The 17,600-nt window shown below is 38.3% G+C and overlaps 1 protein-coding gene across 10 annotated transcripts in view; it reads right to left on the bottom strand.

Annotated features, from left to right (window-relative positions):
- Window positions 1-17,600, bottom strand: part of ppp6r3 (protein phosphatase 6, regulatory subunit 3) — a 135,103-nt gene that overhangs the window by 62,581 nt on the left and 54,922 nt on the right. For all 10 annotated transcript variants that reach the window (XM_087996582.1, XM_087996584.1, XM_087996585.1 and 7 more), the window contains 5 exons: window positions 17,157-17,270; window positions 14,835-14,964; window positions 11,617-11,769; window positions 7,683-7,841; window positions 6,508-6,572 (listed from right to left, as the gene is read on the bottom strand). In XM_087996582.1, coding sequence (XP_087852708.1) covers window positions 6,508-6,572; window positions 7,683-7,841; window positions 11,617-11,769; window positions 14,835-14,964; window positions 17,157-17,270 — 621 coding nt within the window. The remainder of the gene's footprint in view (window positions 1-6,507; window positions 6,573-7,682; window positions 7,842-11,616; window positions 11,770-14,834; window positions 14,965-17,156; window positions 17,271-17,600) is intronic.

Genomic DNA, 17,600 nt, shown 5'->3' with positions numbered 1-17,600 from the left:
GAGAGAGGAGAGAGAGAGAGAGAGAGAGAGAGAGAGAGAGAGGGGGGAGAGAGAGAGAGAGAGGGAGCGATAGTGAGAGAGAGAGAACACGGAGCGGAGTTGTGGAGAGAAAGAGAAAAGGATTGACAAGAGATGAGGGAAAATAATACTTGCAGCAATGTTTTTTAACCAAAAGAAATGTTGCTAAAAAAAGACATACAGTGTTGAAGATTTTCATCTTGAGGACACCTTGACAATTTGAAATGTCAATTCAAGGGGAAAGTTAACTTTAGTTGATAAATGAACTATAATTGGTCCAGGCCTTGTTATAAAGATTGCACTAGTGATTTTTCTTTCATTAATTTTCAAGACGCACAATCTTCTTTGTGTAAATTGGGTTAATATTCAGAGGCTGAAAGTAACTGGCACCACCGATTTATTCACGCTCTCTTTCTGATAAGATCAGAATTTAATTAAAAATATCCATTACTACTTGCACTGGCAAGTTGGTTTTTTGGTGCCAGGATCTAAAGTATTGCAAGTTTTCACTTTAATTGGCATAAGCACCAAGGGAAAAATAAATTATGATATAATGACTCAACCACAGTGGTTAGCATTTCTGAGACAACTTAATCTTTTTGGTTTTATTATAGCAACACAAAACTAGATCACCTTTCTCATAAGTGAAGCAGAAAAATGACTATTCAACAGCAAACTACTCAACAGTGAACCTACCTGTCACTGGCCTGAAAAGACTTTAAATAGTCCAGAGAATATTCAGACATTGAGTTTTCATAAGATTAAGGAAACAAAAGAAGGACACTATCCTATCTTGCCAATCTAGAGAAAATGCAATTCCCTTCAAAATTCAACCATACCATGCGACTCTTCAAATGAATGCAAGATTTTTGTACAACGTTTCTTTCTGAAGAGATCTTTGCTCTTGTGGATAATTTCCTAATATCAGTCCTTTGCCAATTCAAATCTGTATCTTTAGCACTAGCATTTTGGTTCAAATTAAGTATTGCAGATTTACCTTCGCAACATCATTTACAGTTTCATGACTATTATATGATTCTCTGTCGCTAAGCTCCTCCTCAGGCTGAGGAGTGTCAATTATTTGCCAGTCTTATCACAACATAGCTGAGTGATCAGGCTCGTGTTTCTATATAGCAGCATGTTGAGGTCTTGAATATCTCAAACCTCTGTAACAATATGGTCTTTTGCAATTATATAATAAAGGATTTCTTATGGTATGGAAGCAGGCCATTTGGTCCATTCAGTCCACATTGATCCTCCAAAGAGCACTCCATTCAACATTCAAACACCACCACCTCTCCCCCCCCAACCTCTTTGTAATATAAGAAAAGTGGAAAAAATTAGGATTTTAATACAGTGTAAAAAGGTGGAGAGGATCACATATCAGCAGGGAAGTTGATGAGATCAGAGACCAAAGTGTCACAGAACAAAAGGCAAACGGATTGGCAATGTTTGTACAGAAGTGACACAGGTGCACAATGTGTGTTAATAGCAGAACATTGGTCAGTTATGCTGAAACCCAAAGCATGAAAGCAGGTCAAGGGGTGAGAGGTGCAAAATGGAGGACAGAGTTTATGAAATAAAGTTGTTGAACTCAATGCTGAATCCAGAAAAGCAGAAGGTAAAGCGCTTTCTTCCAGCTTGTGTTGGGCTTCACTGGAACACTGCAGTAGTCCTTAGTCAGAAATATGACGGTGAAAGCAAGATGCTGTATTAAAATGGCAAGTGACTGGAAGATCAGATCATGTTTGGGACCAAATGGAAGTGTTCGTCAATCCATGCTTGGAAGTGTTCGTCAATCCATGCTTGGACTCCCCAAGATAGAAGAGAACATTCTGTCAGCAGCAAATACAGTAGACTAGATTGAAAGAACTACAAGTAAACGGATTCATTTGGAAGATGGAGTTCTTGGGACCTTGGACAGCGAGGAAGGAGGTAATAAAAGGCCCAGAGTTACACCACCTGTGAAGCTCTTGTGGGAGGCATTAAGGTATCAGGGTAATAGAGGAGTGGAGATGTAGCGGAGGGAATGGTCAGGTCAGAATGCTGACAAGGGAGGGGAAAATGCATTTGGGATGGGATCATTGTGGAGGTGGCAGAAATGGCACAAAATGATCCTTTGAATACAGAGGCTGGAGGGGAGGGGTGTAAAGTGAGAACAGGAGGCTCTCTTTCACATTTCTAGAAAGATGGGGTAGGGCAAGGAGGGAAGTGTAAAAAATGATTGGATATGATTGAGATCCCTGTCCATCACAATGATTTTTGGGCAGCTGCACCTGGAACTGTCATGAGGGCTTCCCACTTTTCCATTAAGTACTGGTTAAAACATCAAAAAATGTTATTGTTGAATAATTTAGTTAAAATATATCTTATTACTTTCTTTATTGTGAAGAGTAGCAGGCTGTTCTGTATCACTGCGTATTTTCAATATATCATTAAGGCAAATTATTTAACGAGAATCCAGAGAAAGTATATTCAGTTAGGGTGAAAGGAAAGGCTGGTAGGTATAGGGACTGCTGAATGACTAAAGAAATTGAGGGTTTGGTCAAGAAAAAGAAGCATATGTAAGGTATAGACAGGATAGATCGAGTGAATCCTTAGAAGAGTCTAAAGACAGTAGGAGTATATTTAAGAGAGAAATCAGGAGGGCAAAACGGGGACATGAGATAGCTTTGGCAAATAGAATTAAAGGAGAATCTAAAGGGTTTTTACAAATACATTAAGGACAAAAGGGTAACTAGGGAGAGAATAGGGCCCCTCAAAGATCAGCAAGGTAGCCTTTGTGTGGAGCCACAGAAAATGGGAGAAGATACTAAGCGAGTATTTTGCATCAGTATTTACGGTGGAAAAGGATATAGAAGATATAGAATGTAGGGAAATAGATGGTGACATCATGCAAAAAGTCCATATTACAGAGGAGGAAGTGCTGGATGTCATGAAACACAAAGGTGGACAAATCCCCAGGACCTGATCAGGTGTAGCCTAGAGCTCTATGGGAAGCTAGGGAAGTGATTGCTGGACCTCTTGCTGAGATACTTGTATCATCGATTGTCACAGGTGAGGTGCTGGAAGACTGGAGGTTGGCTAACGTGGTGCCACTGTTTAAGAAGGGTGGTAAGGACAAGCCAGGGAACTATAGACCAGTGAGTCTGACATCAGTGGTGGGCAAGTTGTTGGAGGGAATCCTGAGGGACAGGATGTACATGTATTTGGAAAGGCAAGGACTGATTATGGATAGTCAACATGGCTTTGTGCGTGGGAAATCATGTCTGATGAACTTGATTGAGTTTTTTGAAGAAGTAACAAAAAGGATTGATGAGGGCAGAGCAGTAGATGTGATCTATATGGACTTCAGTAAGGCGTGCGATAAGGTTCCCCATCGGAGACTGATTAGCAAGGTTAGATCTCACAGAATACAGGGAGAACTAGCATTTGGATACAGAACTGGCTGAAAGGTAGAAGACAAGAGGGTGGTGGAGGAGGGTTGTTTTTCAGTCTGAAGGCCTGTGACCAGTGGAGTGCCACAAGGATTGGTATTGGGTCCACTACTTTTTGTCATTTATATAAATGATTTGGATGAGAGCATAACAGGTACAGTTAGTAAGTTTGCGGGTGACACCAAAATTGGAGGTGTAGTGGACAATGAAGAGGGTTACCTCAGATTACAACAGAATCTGGACCAGATGGGCCAATGGGCTGAGAAGTGGCAGATGGAGTTTAATTCAGATAAATGTGAGGTGCTGCATTTTGGGAAAGCAAATCTTAGCAGGACTTACATACTTAATGGTAAGTCCTAGGGAGTGCAGGTTCATAGCTTCTTGAAAGTAGTGTCGCAGGTAGATGGGATAGTGAAGGCGGCGTTTGGTATGCTTTCCTTTATTCATCAGAGTATTGAGTACAGGAGTTGGGACGTCATGTTGCGACTGTACAGGACTTTGCTTAGGCCACTGTTGGAATGTTGCATGGAGTTCTGGTCGTCTCCTTATCAGAAAGATGTTGTGAAACTTGAAAGGGTTCAGAAAAGATTTACAAGAATGTTGCCAGGGTTGGAGGATTTGAGCTCAGGGGAGAGGCTGAACAGGCTGGGGCTGGTTTCTCTGGAGCGTCAGAGGCTGAGGGGTGACCTTATAGAGGTTTACAAAATCATGAGGGGCATGGATAGGATAAACAGACAAAGTCTTTTCCCTGGGGTTGGGGAGTCCAGAACTAGAGGGCATAGGTTTAGGGCGAGAGGGGAAAGATATAAAACAGACCTAAGGGGCAACGTTTTCACATAGAGGGTGGTGCGTGTATGGAATGAGCTGCCAGAGGAGGTGGTGGAGGCTGGTACAATTGCAACATTTAAGAGGCATTTGGATGGGTATATGAATAAGAAGGGTTTGGAGGGATATGGGCTGGGTGCTGGCAGGTGGGACTAGATTGGGTTGAGATATCTGGCGGCAAGGTTGGACCGAAGAGTCTGTTTCCATGCTGTACATCTCTATGACTCTATGTTTTTGTTTACAAAGAATTGTAACTCAGTGGTCAATACAGATGATATCAAACTTTATTTATACTTTGACAGCAATAAAAAGCCATTATCTTGAACACATTTTTGTACTCTGAGGTAAATGCTGTCAATGCAAAGAGGTAGTGTTTTTTTGCAAATCCCATGTGAGGTGTACTGTTGTAACCTTGAGGGAGAATAGTCACTTTGGAAAGGAAACTTGAACACTCAGTTAGTACCTGAAAGAATTACACCACAAGGTTTCACTTTTAAATTACAACTTAAACTACACAAGAATCAAGGACATTCTACTAAGTTAAATGTTACTTCATAAACCCTGGAAATCCGAACAAGACACATTCTATTTTATTTTGGTTTCTCCCCCCCCAGCCACCAAAACAACCCTTCTATGTTCAGAATTTTAGGGTTCCTTCACTCGTTCTGTGACTGAAACAAGACATGCCAGAGCTCTCAGGAATTCACTTTATTTTCCGAAGCTTTCCTGCTATTCCACAAAGTATGAGATTTCCTGCAGTCCTTCTAATGGGGTAGGCAATTCTCCAACCTAGGAATCTCATGACTGTGGACACTAACTTAATAAGAGACCTCCCAGCTTTGTTTAATGATTCAAAAATGAGAAAATACACTTAGTTTCTAATAGCCCCCAAATATTGGTCTGACAGAGACATATCATGTTCTTCCAAGCTGCTTCCAGGGCTCCAACTACGCTGTCCTTAGACATATTATAGATAAACCCAAAATGAAAAACAAACCTCCCTTCAGTCCCTGCAGGAACATGCTACTGCTTTTAACAATTAACTTTACCTTCAAAACCTCTCAGATTCTGGTACCCATTTGAAGAATTAATATCCCAAAGAGATAACTGCAATCTTATCAGACTTGCTGGTTCCATTAGAAAAGACAGACTAATTGTTTATTGCTTGTCCATTTTCAATTTGAACCTCGACAAATAATATGCAATGCACCACAATGGACTGGTAGTTTTACAGCTAGACTATTAATCCAGAGAACCAGGTAATGTTCTGAGGTCCTGGGTTTGAATCCTATGATGGCAGATGATGGAATTTGAATTTGATAAAAATCTGGAATTAAGAATTTAATGATGACCAAGAATCAATTGTTGAAAAGACCGATGTGGTTCATTACTGTCTTTTCGGGTGGAAATCTGACGTCCGACCCTGGTCTGACGTAGGGGGGACTCCAGGCACTTGGCAATGTGACTGACCCTTAACTGCACCTTGTACAATTCAGGGATGGACAATAAATTGCTGGCGCAGTCAGCAATGGTCACATCTAATGAATGAACTAAAAAAAAAACAGAGGCTACTAGTTACTTCAGATCTGTTTACCAGCCTCACACTAGGTATTCTCATTTATCTTCCATTTAACCAAAATTCTCTAACTAAAATAATATTGTCTATATAATTGGACATTTTTGCAACAGTAAATTGCCCGTAGTGTTAGGTTAAAAGGGTAAATGTAGGGGTATGTGTGGGTTGCGCTTCGGCGGGTCGGTGTGGACTTGTTGGGCCGAAGGGCCTGTTTCCACACTGTAAGTAATCTAATCTAATCTAATCTAATCTAATCTAATTACAACCAAAATGTAGACCACCTCCTTCTAGTATACCTAAACATATTTTGCAATATGAAAACACCCTTTCTGCCACAGTCTTTTCAATTCAATCATTCCAATGGACTCTCAAGAAAAGTGTGTTAATTTGCACCATTAATGAACTTAGAGTTGTTCGAGATTTGCCAACCCCTTTTTGGTAGAATTTTTGTTTTGAAGAGAAAGATCCATTCATCAGTTGAGATTGCATTCGAATTACAGTCCCAAAACAGAGTAGGTCACCACAAATTTCAGGCTATTCTGATACTGCCTAACTCCCATACAAGATGGTTATAATTTTTAAAAAATTACTATTGATTTTAAATATGTACATTTGAAACAGTTTGATAATTAAAACAAATCGTTTACTTACTGTTCCTTTTCATTATTTTCCCACGCATCAAGTATTCTCTGAATTAATCGGCACTTCGTAAATAGCTGGATAATGGAAAACTGAGTTAATATACAGTGATTAAAACCAAAAATTTTTTTTAATGGCTTCACAGAGTTTGAGACAACAGATCAGTACGCCAAATCATACTCAATTGTCATCAGATATAGAGGTCTGCTGAAAGCAGATTATAAACAAGCAACTAAACAATAAATCAAAAATAATTTTAGCACAAACACCATTATTTCAAAATTCACACAAGGAAGTTTTCATGGCTGTGTTATTTTGCAAACCGTAAACCATACCTTTATTTATAACATCTAAAGACACACTCCCATCTTTGTATTCTAAAAGGGGATTTTTGGTTTTAATTCAGAATCCTTTTGTTACTGAATATCTTTAGGTGCTTTTGAACACATTAGTGTTCAAAAGCACCTAAAGATATTCAGTAACAAAAGACAATCCTCTACTCCATAAAAAACATCCACTTAAAAGTCAAAGTTTTAACTCAGACAATTTCACAAACTGATGACAAGGAAAGACTTTCAAAAGCATTGCAAAGCTACATTTAGCATGAGGAACAAACAACTAAAAACTACGGACAGAGTGGCAGGAGAATCCAAGAGTGGTTAAAGCATAGGGAATAACAAGAATACCAATTCCTACAAGAGGCATGTGCAATAAAATAAAAAAAAAGCAGCAGTATACAATTCTGGTTATCCAGAAGTGCACTGAAGAAATACTGAAGATGAGGTCAATAATATACTGGCAGATAAGTATGACGTATCTGCTCATGTTTAAACAGGAAAATTGCATGACCTCAGAGGGCTGAAATTTTCTTTGCAGCATTAATGGGATTTCACAATAAAGAAATGTAAACAAATACTGACTAAATTAAAAAGATACTGCAATTAATTCCTACTTTGACATCTAATTGTTTGCTTCATAATGGGTGAACCAATCAATGACATAAATGAACTAAAAATAAAACACTGAATAAGCTTGCTCAAGATAGCTCAGATATTACACACTTTTTCAGTACAACAGCAATACACTGCTTTACGATAATCACAATCAACTCAGGAAAAACACCAAGTAGCATTCACAAGCCAATATTAACTATACAATACCAAATTATACAAGGTAAAGGCTCTTACATGTTTTATTAATATATTTTCTCTGGCAGCATTGGAATTATCCTCTATGTTGTTTTCTGTGCAGGTATCATGAGGTGGAGGGCTTCCTAAGATTGTTGCAATGCAAATTTCTACTTGTACATGAAGAAAATTATTCCAAACGTATCTGAAGTACATATCCTTTGATTAAAAAAATAAAATTTTGGATTTCATTACACAATAAAAATGTTTTGTTACAAAGAATCAGCTTTAAGCTCAAAATATTCCAACCAATTAAAAATTAGTGGATAACACTACAGATGATGGTTCACACAAGTGACTCAGAGAATCATACACATGAAACAGCCACTTGGTCCACAATGACTGCCAACTTTGAAAGAATATCCAATCATTCCCACTTCCAGATCTTTTTCTAGAACGCTAAAGTTTTATTTTCAAATAAATATCCAACATCTTCACATTCTCCTAACATCTACAGCAAGTCTCTCCAGAATTTGATACATCTTAGTAAGGTTACTAGTTCACCCAAACTCCAGGAAGGGCCCAATCTGCTCAACCTTTCCTATTATGATAAACCTTTTTGTCCCAGGAATTAATCTAGTGAACTTTCTCAGAACAGCCACTAATGCAAGCATGTTCCCCCTTAAATAAGGGGAACAAATGCTGTACAGAGTACTCCAGGTATGGTCTTTTCAACAAAAACAGAAAATGCTGGAGTAACTTAGCAGGTCTGGCAACATCTGAGAAGAAAACAAAGTTAATGTTTTGAGTTCAATGACTCTTCAGACTCAAAACATTAACTTCAGATGCTGCCAGAACTGCTGTGTTTCTCCAGCAATTTTTGTTTCCGTTTCAGATCTCCAGCATCTACAGTTCTTTGTTTATTATGGTTTTACCAATATCCTATCTAGGTGTAGCAAGACTTCCCCATCTTTATACTCCATTCGCCTTGCCTCAGATCATAATTGAAACTGAATTGTCAAATAAAATGTATAATTTCAAAGTTGGTGATAGGTAAGATGATCAGCCAAAATATGAAAAAAAGGCAAAATCTTACTGGAAGATCCTGGAGAGTAATTAACAAAACCTCATTATTTAAACAAGTGGTTAAAGAGAAAACAGGGAATTATAGACCAGTTAGTCTGACATCAGTTATAGGGACAATGTCAAGAGTCCATTATAAAAGATTTAATAGCAGAGCATTTGGAAACAGTGACAGGATTAGACAGAGTTAGCATGGATTTATGAAAGTGAAATCATGTTTGACCTGCTGAGATTTTGAGAATGTAACAGGCAGAGTTGATCAGGGGAAGCCAATGGATGTGGCTAATAGTTTCTAAAAGTTTTCTATAGGGTCCCACATAAGAGATTAATACACAAAGTTAAAATACATGGGAATCAGGGTAGTGTACTAACGTGGAGAGAGAACAAATTAGCAGACAGGAACCAGAGTCGGAATAAATGGATCTTTTTCTGAATGATAGTACCACAGGATCAGTGCTTGGACCCCAGCTATTTACAATATAGATTAATGATTTAGATAGGGGAACATCTAAATATTACCTTATCTCAATACAATGGCATGTGACACAAAGCTGGGTGGGAGGGCTGAACTGTGAGGAAGATGCAGAAATGCTTCAGTGTGATTTTGATAACTTGAGTGAGTGAGCACATGATGGCAGACCAAGTATAATGTGGATTAAATGGAAGGTTATTCATTTTAGTAGCTAAAACAGAAAGGTAGACTATATTCTGAACTTTGCTTGAGAAGGAGATGCAACAAGGCCTGTGTACTGTCATACACCAGTTGTTGAAAACAAGCATTCGGGTGCAGATTGCAAAGGTGCAAATGGTATGCTGGCCTTCAGAGCAAGAGGATTCACGTCCAGAACCAGAGGTCACAGTGTATGGATATAGGCCATTTAAGATCAAGATGAGGAGAATTTTCTTCATGCAGAGAGTAGAGAGACTGTGGAATTCTCTGACAAAGAAATCAATGGATGTCAAAACAATGAATGTTTTCAATGAAGAGTTAACTATAGTTCTATTGGTAAAGAGATGAAAGGATATGGGGGAAAAGGCAGGAACAGGGTACAGGGTTGGAAAATCTCAATGGTCTTGGGAAATCTGAATTTAATTAGACAGCTTCAACAGGTTTTAATTTATGAGCATTCTTTCAGGATATAACAATCAATGAAAATGAAGGGATCCTTCATTTCCAGAAGACATTTGACAAGATATCACATCAAAGATTACTAAGTAAAAATTCGTGGTCTGGGGGTAATAAATTAACACAGAAACCACAGCAGGCATAAATACATAATTTTTTGATTGGGTTTATGTTACAAGTCGTGTGCCAAAAACTGAGTACCGGGGTTGCAACAACTTACAAGCAACAATCAATGACTTGGATGAGGGGACTATGTATGATTGCTAAGTTTAATAATGACTCAAAGACAGGCAGGCAAATAAGTTGTGAGCAGTACACAAGGAATCTTAAAAGGGATATGGACAATGAAATTAGTAGGCAAAATGGAGTATAATACGTGAATTTGTTCACTTTAGCAAGAAGCATATAATTTAAATGGAAAGCGACTGCAGAACTCTAGGTGCAGAAGGATCTGGTTGCCCTGATGTATACATCACAAAAGATAGAATAGAGGTACAAAAAATGATTAGGAAAGCAAATGAAATATTGTCATTTATCACAAGGAGTACAGAATATATAAAAATAGAGATGTTTCGCTACAGTTGTATAAGGCTTTGGTGGGATATCTAGAATAGAGTGTATGTTTTTGGTCACCTTATTTGAGAGATCACAATTACATCTGATTGATTTCTGGAATGATGGGTTATCTCATAAGGAAAAGTTGGACAGATTAATCTATATCCACTGGAGTTTAGAAGAATGAAAAGTGATCTTATTGTAACATACAAGATCTAAGGGGACTTTACAAGGTGTAGTGTGAGAGAATGATTCACTTTGTCAGAAAGACTAAAACCAGGGGACAGTTTGAACTAACAAATGATTCAAAAGGTAATAGGAGTAGGCAGGCAAGTAGAGATACAGCCATGATCTTATCCAATGGTCAAGCAAGCTGAATGGGCTAAATGGCCTACTCCTGATTCATATGCTCATAACCCTCTGTATCACAGCTTCTGTCTCCATCTAATACTCTGATTTTCTATTTTTCCTTTCAAAGTGGATACGCTCATTTTCTTCCCCCACATTATATTCTTATCTGCCAAACCTTTGCCCATTCACTCAACATATTTATTTCTCTTTGCAGATAAATGCTCCTCATAATTTGTTTTCCATTTATCTTTGTATCATCAGGAACTCTGGCTGCGATACAACTGGTCCCTTTATCCAAGCCATTAATATAAATCAAATAGTTGAGGCAGCACTGATTCCTTTAGCACACAACAAATTATGGTTTTCCAATCAAAATGTCATCCATTTATCCTGACTGTCTATTTTCTATAAGTTAATCAATCCTATACATTAGACCCAAAACTGTAACCTCATATCTTGTGCAGTGATATTCTGCAGCATAAACCAACCACACAATTCCCCACCCCCTCCCAAAAGTTTTAAACCACTCAATCATAGAATGGCTACAGCACAGAAGGTTACTCAATTTATTGTATCTATGGTGGCTTTCTAAAGATCCAAATTTACCACATGCTGATTTAATTCCTCCTCCCCTAAAAGCCCAACCAAGTCTTTACTTCGTACATTTCTATTAATTTTCTTCTGCACATTTCCTTAGTCTTGACATCTTTACTCTCCTCGGGACATTATCCACAGAGTTTTCTAACCTCTGTCAGGTCCACAAAGTTACTTCCATAATTGTTAAAAACAAATTATTAATAGTATAATCTGTTCCCATTATTCAGAATTTTAATAGTCTCTAAATGAAAGTTAAAGCGCCAACATTCAGTAGATCCTCACCAACAACACATCCATGGTGTTAAGTTCTACCAATTCTTCATTAATACTGAGTGTATTTGTTTGTAGAAGGCTCGCTACAAGTCTGACCACATTCAGCCGTGTATTCCCCACTGGTGTTTCTAATATTCCCCACGTAGTTTTCATTGCACTTTTCTAGAAATAAAGTGACACAGTAAATTTTAAATCAAAGTTTATCACGCAAAATCAAAACTGTCACATATATATGCAAAGTTCTTTAAACAAGTACGATTGAACATCTTAAAAGATATTTTGCTATACTTTATGGACATTTCCTTGCTTCTGAGATTTTTCACCCTTCTCAAAATCATCCTGAGATTGTTGTTATCAATTCATTACATCTATAGTAGTAGTCACCAGAGAGCCAGTGGAGCATAGGACTGCTCCCTCATTACAAAAAGATGGTGAGTTTAACACCAGAGTCAGTACACCTCATGTGATGTTGAAAAAGCAGAACCCTTCATAGTAACTGCAAAATAAGTTGCGCATTTGCTCAGTTTGTTGGACGGCTGGTTTGCAATGCAGAGTGATACCAACAACGCAGGTTCAATTCCTGCACTGGTTAAGGTTACTTTGAAGGTCCTGCCTTCTCAACCTGCTCCTCACCTCAGACGTGGTGGCCCTCAGGTTTCCCCACTAGCTGTCTCTCTCTAATGAGAGTGGAGTCCTATGGTCCTTTGGGACTATGGTGACATTTATCTTTACCTCAATTCTGTGTTAAGCATTTTATAGTACTGTAATTCTGATTGGTACCAACATTAACAAAAAGCCCCAGTTATCCTTGACGCAAGGATCCTATATCTAATCGCCATTTGAACGCACAGAACTTGAGCACAGCTGGAAAATAAAAATGTGGAGGTGGCGGTGTTGCACTAGAGTGGACACAGTTCAAAAATCACAACACCAGGTTATAGTCCAACTGGTTTATTTGGAAGTACAAGCTTTCCGAGTGCTGCTCCTTCGTCAGGTAGGTAAATAAACAGACATTTGTCAGAGCTTCTTGATTTTGCACTCATCTGCTCAACTCAGTTAAAAAAAAAGGAAAAATAATCTTTTCACACTATGAGAAAAAAAAGTGGTGACCAGTTATTAAATGAACTCTGATTGACAGACGTATTGCTATGGGAAAAGCACAGTTAAATGATAGCTAAATGTCAATTATCAAATTCTCTACAAATTTAAACCAGGCGGGTTGACTTTGGTCAAGGCATTTCCCTGAAATATGAATCAAAAGAATGGCAGTTACCTATTGTGTTGAATTGAAACAGGTGGAGCATACAAGTTCTTTCTATCTGCAAATAATGGTCTGTGTATTCAGAAATGGAGCTTTCCTAGAGATCATTACTGCACCACATTGCAAGGATGGTTGACAACCTTAAATTTATAAAGCTTTACTTTTTAAAATAAGATTATGCCTTTCAGGTTTGTGAAGTGAACTCAAAAGTAGGGCTATTTATTTATTTCTTAGAATTAAACCACAGTCATGCTAAATATAACAAATATGTTACCCATTCTCTCTTATGACAAGGCTTGAACTTTCACAAAGATAAAGAGCCTCAATAATCAATGACAACAATGATTAACCAGGTTTGAATTTGGAAGTCCCACCCCTAAACATAGAACATACCATTTTCCCAGTTTTTTCTGTGTGTGGTTAGGGAAGGAGATGGGAGGAGGCTAGAAGGAAGATTGGGGTGGACTCTAAATTACAGATTTGTGGCTCACTGGGGCAACTGAAGGATGTCAGGGTGACCAGACTTTCAAAAATGGGAGGTCCAAAGTTTTGCATTTTAGAACTGATACAAGAACTAAATCTGTTAGTTTTCTTTTAAGACTTGAGACACCCTTTTGGAGGCAGTTCCAAGACACCTTTCATGAATGCGATTGGGGTAATTAAAAGTAGACATGATTGCATGCAAAAAGTGAACAGCTGTTTAGGACTATCATTCTGGATTAGTGGTGCTGGAAGAGCACAGCAGTTCAGGCAGCATCCGAGGAGCAGTAAAATCGACGTTTCGGGCAAAAGCCCTCAACAGTTTCCTGATGAAGGTCTTTTGCCCGAGACGTCAATTTTACTGCTCCTCGGATGCTGCCTGAACTGGTGTGCTCTTCCAGCACCAATAATCCAGAATCTGGTTTCCAGCATCAGCAGTCACTGCTTTTACCTTTAGGACTATCAGCAAAGCTGTCAAGCCATTTATAACAACCAGTCTCAATATTTAAAAATGTGTGTCTCAAGTTGGTAAAAATAAGTATTATTTCTTTCTGTCTGTTAAATATTAACCTTTAAGGTTTATATCAAACGATCAGTGCTATATCACTAATTTAACAACCTTTCATTACCACACTGGAATGCTAGTCTCTTCACATTTTGCCTGACAGCTCCAAATGGTTAGAAACTCTCAGGTGGAACTATGAACTTCAGAGATTGTTTTTATCAGAGATTAAAGGAAATGACATGCAATGAAATTTAAGTTTGTACTAAGAGTGATTTTCTTTGACATGGCAAATTCATCCATAGACACTCGAACTGATTCAATCTCAGCATTGGACTGGAAGGTTGCTCATAGTTGAACACTGGATCAGTTGGCATGCTAGGTGTAAGGGATAAAGGGTTGTCACTAAGTTGGCACAAGGACTATAAAGACCCAAAGGACTAGGAAAGGAGTTAGATTGGCATGCAGGTGAGTGGTCGAGGGGGGGGCAGTAGAAAAGCATATGCTGAGATAGACAGCACGAGAAGTCATCACTTGGCATTGATGGAAAATGGATAGTGTGAGAGGACTGAGAGCTTTTTTGGTTTAATTATCATTTTTACATTGCTTTCACAAAGTGCCATAGTACCAAGGCTAGTCTTCCACATCCAGCAGATTTCACACTATTTTGGGAAGATGTCATCTTGCCCATAAAATTCATCTCCCCATCAAAACTTCCCAGTGAGGTTTATACAGGAGGGAATTGTCTAGACTCTGCAGTCCTGGCATAGGAGCAAGAATTCAGGCCCAAATCTACATACTATTAAAGAATGGCTGATGGATGTCAAATTACTATGAAAACCTAATTAAAAGTCTTGCATTTCAAGGAACAAAATCTTTAACTGGTTTAGTGAGATAGCAAAACGGCCTGTTTGAAAAGGGAAAGTAAACACCCAAAATAAATTAGCATATATCCAAGTACTCAAAGCCATTAATCCATCTTACCTTAGGAGGCTCAAGTAGTATCTGATGGAAGTCTTTAAGTCTTTGTCTAATGGCTTGTAATGTGCTATTACTCACAGAAAAGGCTGCATGGTTCATACCAGTTGGACAAATCTCTAGCTGACCTTCAAAACTTGAAAAACAAATGAAAATCAATTTTAAATGTTACAGACTATACAAAGGAGAAAGGGAGTGATCACACAAGTATTGAAGCCACCCCAAATAGACAGTGAACTTTTAATTCAGCTACATCCTTATCCCTGCAGTTAGTTTATGAAAAGGGCAAAAATATCTCAAACCCCAAAACAAATAATGCAAGCCCTTGAAGATTAGAGCAATTCACAACCGAAGCTCTTACCGTGCAATATATATTATATCTCTCAAGCCCATTCATCTCATCAAAATCTTGCATGTTTCAATAAGATTGCCTCTCATTATTCTAAAATCTTCAATAAACTAACCGAATTTTATGATGCAGCAAGTCAACCACTGCATTCCAGGAAATCGCCTGGTGAACCTACTCAATTTTTTCCAATGCAAGTATATCCCTTCTAAGGAGACCCGCCAATTCCCTGTCCAGTTGTAGTGAGATTTCACCATTTTTAGACTCCAAAGTGGTGATGCATTACAGTTCAATTTGCTGTAGAAACATGCAATTTTATGTGCATGTTGTCATCTGGCTCGATAGATCTTGATGGAGATGACTCAACTGTGTTTCCATCATATGGCGGATAAGGTATCTCTCCCATTCTTATCATGTTCCATTGGCATGAGTCAAAGGGGAGTGCAGGTTAATATTCAACTTGCTTGGCTGTGTTATGAATGCTCCTCCCTGGAAATTTGATTTTTGGAGTGAATTCAAGGCTGGAGCTCATCATTGCATACTGCCCTGCTCTTTTCAAAATAGGGCCCACATTCATATGGATTTCAACAAAGCTTTCAACAATATTCTGCATGGTAGACTGGAAAGGTTAGACCACATCAGATCAAGGGGTAACTAGCAAAATTGGCTTGACAATAGGAGACAGCTTGTGGTGGTTGAGAGTTGTTTTTTTTGGACAGGAGGTCTGTGACTATTGGTGTGCCATAAGGCTCAGTGCTGAGTCCACCGCTTTTCGTTAATTATATAAATTATTACGATGAGAACACAGGACATATGGTTAGTAAGGTTGCAGATGACACCAAAATTGGTGCTGTGGTGGACAATGAAGATTATTGCATAGTACAACAGGACTTTTATCAGATGGGGGTGACCTTATAGAAGTTTATAAAGTCATGAGAGACATAGATAGGGTGAATAGCCAAAGTACTTTCCCTCGGGTCAAGGAGTCCAAAACTAGAGGGAATAGATTTAAGAGCGGGGAAAGATTTAAGAAGGGCTTGAGGGATAACTTTTTCCACACAGACGATTGTGCGTGTACGGAATGAGCTGCCAGATGAATTGGTGGAGACAGGTACAATTACAAAATTTAAAAGGCATCTGGATGGGTATACGAATAGGAAGGGTTCAGAGGAATATGAACCAAATGTTAGCAATTGGGACTAGGTCAGATTGGGATGCCTGGTCAGCGCATACGATTTGGACTGAAGGGCTTGTTTTCATTCTAGATTACTCTATGACTATTCCATTTTCCACCCTAACTACTTACTTTATTTGAATGCTAACATTATGATTCTTGATACTCAGATCCCTCTGTGCCGCAAAATCATAGCGTCTCTTCATTTCAAAGCCATTCTGCTTTTCTATTCTTCTTGCCAACTTTTCCCACATTATTTTCCATATGTCAAATATCTGCCCATTCTTTTAACCTAAGTTTATTTATAGACTTATATCCTCAAAACATGATTTCCTACCTATTATTGTAACAAATGGTCATCAAATCAGCTATTATTTTCACTGTCTTCTTCCAAAGTCTCAACATCCCTCATTTGATATGGTGATCAAAACCAAATACAACTCACTCCAAGTGCAGCCTAAGTAAAGCATATGTATTTTGTTATTTTAATAAATAATCCATCATCCCCAATACTGAAAACTCTAAATGATCTTCCAATTCTTTGGCACACTGTTTATTGGCCTTCAATGATTTAATCACCACGGCCTCGCATCTTCTCTTGATCCGCACACATTAGTGGGTAATCCTATACTATATACATTAACCCACTGTAGATACATGCTTCGTGTTATTTAACCCCACATGAATCACACTGCATTCATCCAGAGAACTGAGCCCTTGTACAACATAATTGAAGTACAATTATTAAACAATTTAAGAAATAATATGCAAGAGCTCCAAACTAACTGCAGAAATAATTTCAACTTACGCTGGTCTTCGAGTCTCCAATAAGGTCAAAAATATTTGAATGCAATTCACAATTGATGATTCAGTTTTTTCCCTATCCAGAACACTAGCAAGTAAGTGTTCTAAGGTTTCTTGTCTGAAAGAAAGGACGGACATTTTAAGATTAAGCAGGTTTTTGCTTTAATCAATTATAACAGTAGAAACAAAACAATGAGTGGGAATATAGCCTTATTATGGGAAAGGATTGGAATGGCAGCAAAAGCTGTGATGCTGCAAAGCTGGAATCAGGAATGACTAAGACACCAGAATTGTCAGAAAAGCCCATTTGTTCACATCTGTCTTTCCAGACATACAAGGACATGAAGATTTCATGAAATCATCTATGTCAAACCAATACTCTAACAATGAGTTAGCACAACAATTAGTTTGAGTACAATACAATTCATATATACATTCCTGCATCTTT

This window comes from Chiloscyllium plagiosum, unplaced genomic scaffold (genome assembly GCF_037043375.1).
Source record: "Chiloscyllium plagiosum isolate Xiang-an unplaced genomic scaffold, Cpla_swu_hap1 HiC_scaffold_18, whole genome shotgun sequence".
In the NCBI taxonomy this organism is placed as follows: Eukaryota; Metazoa; Chordata; class Chondrichthyes; order Orectolobiformes; family Hemiscylliidae; genus Chiloscyllium; species Chiloscyllium plagiosum.
Note: the sequence above shows the minus strand (reverse complement) of the source record. Positions and strands in the feature narration are given on the sequence as shown.